Source organism: Dioscorea cayenensis, unplaced genomic scaffold, assembly GCF_009730915.1.
Source record: "Dioscorea cayenensis subsp. rotundata cultivar TDr96_F1 unplaced genomic scaffold, TDr96_F1_v2_PseudoChromosome.rev07_lg8_w22 25.fasta BLBR01001644.1, whole genome shotgun sequence".
Classification (NCBI taxonomy): domain Eukaryota; kingdom Viridiplantae; phylum Streptophyta; class Magnoliopsida; order Dioscoreales; family Dioscoreaceae; genus Dioscorea; species Dioscorea cayenensis.
The window spans coordinates 37,165-47,469 of NW_024088035.1; the positions used below are offsets into that span (position 1 = coordinate 37,165).

At 36.4% G+C, this 10,305-nt stretch overlaps 1 protein-coding gene across 2 annotated transcripts; it reads left to right on the plus strand.

Moving 5' to 3' along the window:
* Positions 1-4,451: 4,451 nt before the first annotated feature.
* LOC120256788 (putative disease resistance protein At4g10780) lies at positions 4,452-9,579 on the plus strand. 2 transcript variants are annotated; one of them, XM_039264454.1, is made up of 6 exons: positions 4,452-4,884; positions 5,109-7,545; positions 8,033-8,137; positions 8,249-8,463; positions 8,852-9,114; positions 9,273-9,579. In XM_039264454.1, the coding sequence occupies exons 1-3, from the start codon at positions 4,660-4,662 to the stop codon at positions 8,035-8,037; spliced, it is 2,667 nt and encodes an 888-aa protein (XP_039120388.1). In that variant the 5' UTR covers positions 4,452-4,659; the 3' UTR covers positions 8,038-8,137; positions 8,249-8,463; positions 8,852-9,114; positions 9,273-9,579. The 2 variants fall into 2 exon arrangements, with proteins under 2 accessions (XP_039120388.1, XP_039120389.1); XM_039264455.1 differs by lacking the exon at positions 8,249-8,463.
* Positions 9,580-10,305: the final 726 nt, after the last annotated feature.

The following is a 10,305-nucleotide window of genomic DNA, read 5'->3' on the forward strand; positions in this document are numbered from 1 at the left end:
TCTCATAAATCTGGTAGGACGTTTGTTCCGTGGTACCCTAAAAGTCTTAGTAACTTGTTCGGTCGGTACCACTGCATGTTCATCAATTGATTCCGTCTCCGGTATTGGTTTTGGGATGACAACTGACGCTTCATCAGTAGTGTCAGTTGATGGTTTTGCACCTGTCGACGGAGACGGTTTTGGATTCGGGGAGTTAGTGTGGATGTCCTCCATGTTCGGTACTTCATGATGAGTTGGTGGGTCAGTGTGGATGTCCTCCACGTTTCCTAACTTCTCATCTGAAGAAGGGGGCAGATCATTTCTCAAGGATGTTAGTGATTCAATTATAGAGACCACGTCGACATTTTTGCCGACATCGACTGGTGGTACAGCGGGTGGAAATAGCTTCGCTGGTTCGGAGAAGGAAGAAAATGGACAAGATGGCACCGGTCCGGAGTGGGAAGGGACGGGGGATGGTGGCGCTGGGTAGGGAGGGGAGGGGATTGGGGAAGATGGTGCTTTGGTCCGGGAGGGCGAAGGGAGTTGGAATGACGGATCGGGTGCGGAGGGGAAGGGGGTGGGGATAGTGGCTTGGTTGCGGAGGAGGGAGGGAGTGGGGATGATGAGATGGGTCCCGGGAGGCGGAAGCAGTGGGGATGGCGCGGCAGGTGCATATGGGGAAGCGGGTGGGGATTGCTTGGCTGGTGCGGAGAGGGCAGGGAGTGGGGATGGTGTTGTGGGTCCGTCAGACGAAGTCAGTGAAGAGGGAGTTGAGTTTGTCTTGACTTTGCCCTTTGGGGCAATTTTTGGAGGCCATTCTTCCGATCGGCAATCGGCTTGCGAAATTGCAGACCTTGTAGATCTCCTTGTAACTGGCTTGAGAGGAGCATCATTAGAATCGTTAGATGCGGAATGAGGCAATGGTTGTCTTCGCCTATTGGCAACCTTCTTCACTCGAGTTCCCTTGCTGGCCACTTGTTTCGGCGGTAAATCCTTGGTGTCGTCAGCTATCAGTGTGACATTAGAAGGGCCACTACCCTCAATTACTTCAACTCTGGTTTGAAGTCCACCAACAGTTTCGGCCAACTTCTCAAAACCTTTCAGTAAACGTAACCCAATGTCTTCATCAATTACCCCCCCTCGGTGGATTAACAGAAACAGAACCACGTCGACCCCGAGGTTTTGGGCTCCTTGGTGGTGAGGGAGACCGTCCACGTTTCCCTGTGGATTTCTCCGCAGATTTTGCGCCAAGACGTATTGTGCTAACCACTTGTTCTCCACGGTGGCTTGTCCTAACGAAAGCTTCTTCTTCGGCGTTAGCTGGGGCGAGGGCGGAAAACTGTAATGTGGAAATGACATATAGTCAATGTAAGCAATGATACTCAAACGAAAAACTTAAAACAACAATCAAAAATTAATTCTTAAGCGGAACCTTAAAATATTAAGTCTAAACTACATATTTTAACCGTAAACACTAAATATTTAAGCGAAAATGTATAATTTTTAAGTGTAAAACCTAAAAGTTAACGGAAAACATTATTTTGAAAGTGAAAAAAAGAAAACTTAAGCGAAAACTAAATATTTTAAGTGTAAACTAAAACTTTAAACCAGAAATGAATATTATTAAGCGGACACTAAATAAGTTAACTGTAAACTAAATACCTCTTTCCCCTCGACTGATGATAGCAATAAACCGATGGATGCTTGCTTCTTGAAAATGTTCACCCCGTAACACAGGATCCGGGGAGTCTTACCAAATCGCACCTTCTTGCCGATGCCAGTTACTTCGTAGAACCAAATATTTAGAGCGACAGCACATCCTCGCAAGTAGCCAATGTTTGTTTTCTCACCGAAGCATCTTGCTTGAACTTTAGCGGCCGTTTGCGGGACGTCATCCATAAGCCACTTATGTGTGGCTTGCGCCCATGCATAGCGCCGCATTGCAGGAAGATCGTCTACATAGTCTACAAGCCAATTGGGAGCGTAACATGATGAGTTTGGGAACGAGCATGGTCCCCATGATGAATACCAACAATATCTTCACAAAGTTTTCTTCTTCTCCCCTCTTCCGGGACTAGTGTGCTAAGAGTGTTTTTTTATAGCTTCCCTATGTCTTTCATAGCTTTTTCGAGAAATATTTTTTTCTTCAAAAATCTGAATGTGGCTTTCTCTTTTTGAAAACCACTGCGTCCCCCATCGTCATCTCGAGACCAAGAATAATGGATACATCTTCGGCCTAAACGTCAACAAGCTCTCACCAATTTTTAAATTTTTTTGGGAGCGCTCATCTTATCTCTGCAACAGAGCATCGAGCAATCCCTTCTCTTGTAGTACAGGTTCAATTTCCATTAACAATGCGAAAGGAGTACTCCAGATGATTTTCAAATGTCTAGAACCCATGTTTTGTCTTAACTCAGCAATCGTTTCCGCTATAGAGACCAAATAACACCTGCCGTTCACAAGGTTGATTGCCATATGTCCAATACCTTCAGCAAGAAGGATTAACGAACTATCAATAATATTTAAGCGGAAACTAGAAATTATAAGTGCAAACACATTATATAAATTAAAACAGTTTAATTTAAGGGGTAAACAACACAGGCAAAAAAAGCCAACGGTAAAACTAAAACCAAAAACGTTTATATACATCATCTTCTATTCGAGAAAGAACTCGAACTTTCCAAATTTAAGCTCGGATCATACACAACAAACAAAAATTAAAAAAACCTTCAATTACAAAAACCCTAGAAACCCATAAGAGCGATGTAAACAAATGAACAATCTTCCATTAATACCTTCGAGTTCACTGATTCAAGAGTATGGAGATGGTGTCAGCGAAACAACAATGAAGTTCCGGGAAAGCTCTAGCAAACTTCTTCTCAATACCTTCAGTTGAACACAGGGCTTCAATGTCTGTAAGTCTTAGCATCTGAAGGGGCAAGTCTCAAAATGTGTTCAAGGGGCAACTCAGAGAAGATGCGCACAGGAACCAATACTCCCCTCTCGGGATTCGTGGCCGCCTAACCCGCCACTTCCCAACGTGGAGAGAGAACGCAACATTGATGTAACTGGTGGGGCATTTCGGTCTTTTCTTCTCAAAAATCACGGTGTTAGTAACCGGAAGGACCAAATATTCATATGTACGAAAAAGAAGGGATGAACTGTGAATATTCAAACTAGAAGGGTGTTTCTGTGAATACCTGAACTTTGGAGGGATTTTTTGTTCATTTCCAGTTATATATATATATATATATATATATATATATATATATGTTTATTTCTATAGGTTTTACTAAAAGTAATTAAAAAAATCAGGAATTGATTAGGTGAGGTATATATATACTAACAAAAGATAAAGATTTTCTAGTACATGCAATGTTAATTTTTATAGTATATATGCAATAACTAACATAAGGTAAAAGCAAATCAATTAAATAACAAAATATGAATCCAGGGGCCACCATTTATTTATTTATTTATTCATTCATTCATTAATTATGTGTGTTTGTTTTGTGTAGAAAATGGATGCTTATGCAAGAGATTAATACCTTGATGTTTAAGAAGAAAATAAGTCTTTAGACTGATGTTAAAAGATACCTACTCAATAGTATATGTTGAGTATCCATATACATGCAAATGATAATTAAATCAGCCAATTCAACTTATTCATATATTTAATTGGACTAATCAAAAGGCATAAAGGAAGCAATTGATTAGATAATTATAAAAATTTTACATTATATAAATTGTTATAGAAGAGGAGGTGTCATTGCTTAATTTACCCACTAAGTTACCTTTTCTCATAACACCACTACTGGTTAGAATCTGTGTGGAAATTATTAAATTAAACACAGACATGTGTCAAGTGAACTCCCCATGTATTGCACACCAAAAAGATATATATGTATGTATGTATTTGTATATATAACAATATTTTTCCTTCTTTTTCTTTTACTTTTAAATCAAGCATTTTCAATGGCATTTAAATTGGGTCTATGAACCGGTTGGAGAAAAAAGATGAAAAGGTGAAACAGTTATTGGATCAACAGAACAGAGATTTCCTATTCCAGACTTTTGTTTTCCAAATTGTTTGTCAAGTGACTCAAGTTAGCAGGGTAATAAAATTTTTAATAAATAGCCCGTGGTGTTGTTTCTTCCAAAACAAAAAAATTGAAAATTTTAAAGAAGATAACTAAGCTGAAAGGAGAATAGCTAGAAATCTCACCCATGGAGATTATACAGCCCCTAAACCACTAAACCATTCCCTGTTTCTTATAAAAAAAAATGGTAAAATGAATTGGCTTCAACCTACATATATACTAGCAGGCCATGTGGGACATGGGAGGTGCCAGTAAGACCGCACTTCGTGTTTTAAATTAGAAAGTCATTGTTGGATGGTGGTCTGTTGATGGGTACATATGACATCAATCATATGCTATGCTATTCATTATTGTAGCTTCACAGAACAATCATTTGGGAAAACTCAAGAAAAAATAGCTGCTAGTTGCAACTACGCCCTCATGTTTTGAAAAGTAAGATCTATGTACTTGCTTAGGATGATACATAATTCTTATTCTCCTTTTCTCTACACTCTCTCTCTCTCTCTCTCTCTGTCCCCCTCTTTTTCCCAACCTTCCTGTCTCTAGTCTTCGGTAGCTACATAATTGATTTTGAGATTCAATGGATTTGGTGAAGCTGTGTCTTTCACCTTTGTGTTCTTGCATGCAAAGCCCTGTTGTGCGTCAGGACATGAGCCATGTATTCTCCACCAAAGAGAAAATTGATGATTTGAAGAACGCCATGGAACAACTCTTAGCGAAAAGGAATGATATTCAGAGAGAGCTTGATGATCCTCAGAACAAGGGGAAACTACTACGCGATGAACTTCAACTCTGGCTTCGTAATGTAAAGCTTCTTCTCCCATAACTATAGGATGACTTTTTCGTTACTTCTTTTTTTCTTTTCTTTTTTGGGTTACTTCTAAATCAAGATATATATATATATATATATATATGTTAACATATATAGAATTTTATGTTTGTACTTTTCAAGTTTGTTATAATATAGAAAAAGCAAGTTGTGTTCGCACAAAGATTTCTAATTACAGCATTTGAATTGGTTTTTAACAGGTTGGAGAAAAGGAAAATAAGGTAGAACGATTATTGGATGAATATCACAAAAGTAATTGTGTTGCAGGCTCTTGTTCTCTAAATTGTTTTTCAAGATATAAGATTAGCATTGATGCAAACAAATTAAAAGAGGAGATAAATCAGTTGACAACAAAACAGCCAGAAATCAAATTTACCGACATACCACCGCCTAAACCAGTCCCTGAATCATATAGAACAGTGGGGAAAAAAATTAGCTCCAACCTTGATATGGCTCGCAGTTACCTGGCAGATGAAGCAGTCGGAATGATCGGCATATGGGGCATGGGGGGTGTAGGCAAGACCACACTCTTGAAAAAAATCAACAAATCATTGTTAGATGATGCAAACATGGGATTCAATCATGTGTTATTTATCGAAGCTTCGAAAGATATTCAGTTGGAAGAACTTCGAAAACAGATTACTGAAAGTTTGCAATTGCAGGGTGCTGGTAAAAATGATACCCTTAATGTTTTAAAAATTAGCAACTTTGTATTGCTCTTGGATAATATATGGGAAGAAGTGGATCTTATTGATCTTGGAATTCCCCATCCTTATAGCGACGATAATTCCACCAAGCAATATAAACACAAAGTGATTTTCACTACTCGATCTGAAGATGTGTGTGCCAAGATGGGTGCAGGAGAAAATACCATCAAAGTGGAATGCTTGCAATCAGATGAAGCATGGGATCTTTTCAAGGACAATGTAAATCTAGCTGTTATTGAGTCAGATGAAAAGTTTAAAGAAATAGCATGGCAGGTGATGGAGAAGTGTGGTGGTTTGCCACTTGCTCTGAAAGTGGTTGGTAAGGCCATGTCAAACAAAAAAACTGTCCAAAATTGGGTAGTTGTTTTGAACAAGCTAGAGCAATCAGATACTCAAGTAGTTCAAGGTGTGCAGGAATCATTGTTTCCATTTTTGAAACTCAGTTATGATAATCTAACTGATTATTTCAAGCAGTGTTTCTTATCTATTTGCATGTTGCGAGGACAACATAAACATAATATTCTAGAGTTTTTGATGGGATTAGGCTTGATTCGTGATTTTGACAATTTCCAAGAAGCTTATGGCACAGGAGAAAATATCCTTAAGGTTCTAGAGGAATCATGTTTATTGTCTTCTGATGATGATGTTGTGAGCTTACATGATGTAATTTATGAGATGGCAGTGTGGATAGCATCAGACAGTGGGAGGAACATGAATAAATGGATAGTGAAAACTTATGATTGGTTCCCAGTTGAACTACCAGCAATCAATACAGAGAATTGGAGATTCGCGAAACGAGTGATTATAAGCGGCAAGGTGGAGCTTTTGCCAATTTTGTCTCATCAGTGTTCTGATTTGTTGTGTTTAATGATACAATTTAATTCTTGGTTCAAAAATATTCCTGAAGGGTTTTTCAGACAGATGCCAAATTTGACATATTTGGATCTTCAAAACACTGGTATTGAAGAGCTTCCAAAGGGCATCAAATGTTTGGTTAATTTGCAATCCCTAAACATATCAAGCACAAATATCTCATCACTTCCAAAGGAGTTGGTACATTTGATGAAATTGCAATATTTGATATGCGGATATTTGAATGGGCTTGGCAAGGTAGAGGAAAATCTCATGTCAAGATTACAGAATTTGAAGATCATGGACGTATTTCCATCAGGGTGGGTAGACCTGAAAGAGTTAAAGAAATTGAAGATACATGTCAAAGCCATAGGAATGCGAGTAGTATCAAAAGAGGTTCTCCAACAACTCTCATGTTTCCCAACTATGCGGCTTTGTCTATACAATTTGGATATCATCTCTCTTTCATTTGACACTTTAAGTTGCAAAAATCATGGATTTCTGCAGGAACTAAGAATTGAATCATGCCCACAGCTTAAGGAGCTTGTGATGGATGGAAGTAGGAGTCATCTCAATTACCTCAGTATCCTTAATGTCAAAAAACTGCAGAACATTTTTTGGAAAGATCTATCGCCTCGAGAATTTTTTCATGTGTTGAAGATGTTACTTATATCAAGATGTAATTTGGATAATTTAGCTTGGGTCCTTCATCTCCCATGTTTATCTTGGTTAGAAATAAAAGATTGTGCAGAGATAGAAACGTTGTTTTACATCGAGGAAGAGAGAGAAATCCAACAACAAGAAGTCTCAGAACACCGCCCAACATTCCCTGCATTGAAATTTCTAATTATAAAAAAGCTACCAAAATTAGTGAGCATAAGCAATTTTGCATTGGATTTCCCTCAACTTTCATTACTTCATGTGGGTGAATGTCTTAATCTAAAGAAGTTACCATTCAAGAGTGGCATTAACAACAATCAAAGAATTATAGACATTGATTGTGAGAGAGAATGGTGGGAAAGCTTAGAGTGGGATGATGCCACCATCCCATCTCACCTTCGGCCACGTTTATTACTTGGTAATTAAGTTTCATGCTTTTCTTTTATTATTTCCAACTTCTTCACATATACTATGGATTCATGAAAGTTAAATCAAGTTATCAATATAATTTTTTATTCATTAATCAATCGCTATAACATAAGGATTTTTTTCAAAAATTATAGAATTCATTTATACTATTCATGCTGAGTTCTTTTAATATATATATTTATATATATAAAGAGCTTTAAAATTCATTATATTGGTATTATTAACTCCATAAGATCTCACTTTGGAAAGGCCATTTATTAATCGGGCATATGTATGCCTCTTTCCTAACCTTAATATCTTGTTTCAATATTAGTATATATATAGTTTGTCAACCTGCACCCACTATAACACCAAGAATTGGATTATTATTATCATTATTATTAAACGCATAAACATTATGTAAAAGTATGTAATTAAAACTAGGAACATTAACTTATTAAGAATGGTTAATTTGCTGAATATTCTTGTCTTTACAGGGTGAGAACAGTAATAAATCCATGACTAGTGGAAGTGAATGAAAGGTCTTTGAGTTTCTCTGTTTTTGTCTGCACAAGTTAGAGATCATCTCATTCTCAAAACAAGTAAGATCAACATTTATTAGGAGAAAATGTTCTTTTCTTTTCTTCTCTTTTTTGTTTTCAGATTCAATGTGCAACTTATAACATTGAGAAATCCTGCCATCCATTTGACAGGTCTTTAATTTCCTGGGTTTTACATCTCCAAAAGCCTCTCATAACTACAACTTCTCTTCGCGATTAATCTGTGACCTACCAAATTTACTGTGCAATTATGCTCTGGATTACTCTTGTGTTGTTTCTGGTTTTTTCTTCTCAAATCTGAACACTTTGATTAGTTTTTAATTTATGCCGGTGTGAAGACATATTATTATTTGGTTTCCAAGTTTGAGGTCTGTTTAACATTCTTATCTTATGTATTTTCTAAATTTAAGTATGGCTTGAAAGTTGATCGATTGAAGACATTAATCGTTGGGTTGTATCTTTCATTCAAACTATATTTTCAAGTAAATTGTGCTTTGTCAGCATGTTGGATTTATTTGGAAGCATATATATATATATATATATATATATAATATTGTTTATTTGTTTTTTTCAATTGTATATTGCTAAAAGATTACTTGTGGACTTTGTCTAACTTTGAAAGCCTTAGTTTTGTTAATGTGCAACATGGTCTAAAATGAGAGGCTTTCAAACTTGACTTTGTATTTGGTGCTACTATTGTTTTTATTTTTTTATTTTTATTTATTTATTTATTTTTCTCTCTTCTTGTTTTGGTAGGTTAAAGAGTAAAACAAAGGCAAAAGGTGTTACTTGGTAAATGTATTGCTGCAGTTGATAAAGCTATTTATGGAAAAAGAGGCTTTGGCACTTAAAAAAAGAGTTTTTATTGAGATCAAAATGCATGGAGATTCTTTATGTATTCTGGTAGTGATAGCAAGAGTCTACTCATCAAGCCAAGGTAAACCTATTCGATGATCAAAAGTTTAATATTGGAATACTAAAGAAGCATTGGGTCTTTTGTTACAGCAGTTTATGATAAGGTAACAATTCCATCACAATTTTATGTTGTTTTGTCCATAAAGAGTTGATTTATTTTGTTTAGATATTCATGACACATTTCTATTAAGGGTGTTATGATATATTATTTATTTATTTTTCCTATGTTGTTTATTTATTTATTTGTTTTCTTTTTCTGCAGGTGTGGACAAATGTGTTGCTAGCTTGCTAGTGGGAAATGAAGTGCATGGTGCTTCCTTGAGTATAGCAATTCAACAACTTGAGGATCATGAGAACCAGATCATCTATCTCTTCCAAGATCCAACAACCTGATGATTAATCAAAGCTTTGATTTCACAATGTAATGTTGTTGAATTCAGGTTAGGGAACAAGATAGGATAAGTTTGGCAATGCATAACTTTAATCGAGTGAATAGTCAAATGGCGAAATTTGGACAGCTGAAAGATTATATCAGGCTCATCAGTATTTATTATATGATTGAATTGCTCATCACACATTGAGTGAGTTTTTCTCAAACAGAATTTATCACTTGTCCGATCATTTAAGACTAATGTATCACTGTTGTCAAATGTCACCTCCATTCTCCAAATCTTTATTTATACATTTTGACTGAGTGTCTTTCATTTGTAACATTATCAATTTAATTTGGATAGATGATAAATTTACAAGACCTTTCCATTGCTTGGCAGATTTTCCTGTTTTTAATTTCCCTTGAAGACCTGAAGGTACAAACATTTTGACAAAACACAACAATGGAAACAGAGTAGACAGTGCATGAGTTTGTATGGAGCTTAATAGAAACCATTGTCAGATGAAAATATTCACAGATCAAATGGCACAGTAAGAACATTAACACTTTCATATGTATAGATATAATTCCAGCCACAGTACTGCAGGCACCTATAAAACAATGTCATATTCTCTTTTTCATTTCTCCATCCATTTCATTCATTCATCATCAATCAGAGTAATGGAATCTAGTTCTTAAAAATTCCTGAGACCACATTCTTCAATAACTCAAAGTATCATCACTATTATTTACACAACTTACTCTACACCTCAACCTGACCACTCCCTTTTCGTCACAATCAGCCATAGGGTCTTCCCATTTTCATCTATATAATGTCCCTGGTTTTCAATTGGGTACAAAAGCAAAAGAAAACACCCTAAGAAACTCCTACAAGCTCATCGCAAAGTTCTTCGGACTTGCAAGT

Excerpts from the sequence above, each read along its gene's own strand:
- LOC120256788 (XM_039264454.1), top strand. The coding sequence starts at position 4,660 with ATGGATTTGGTGAAGCTGTGTCTTTCACCTTTGTGTTCTTGCATGCAA. Across the intron at positions 4,885-5,108 it reads TTCAACTCTGGCTTCGTAAT|GTTGGAGAAAAGGAAAATAA; the intron begins GTAAAGCTTCTT and ends GGTTTTTAACAG.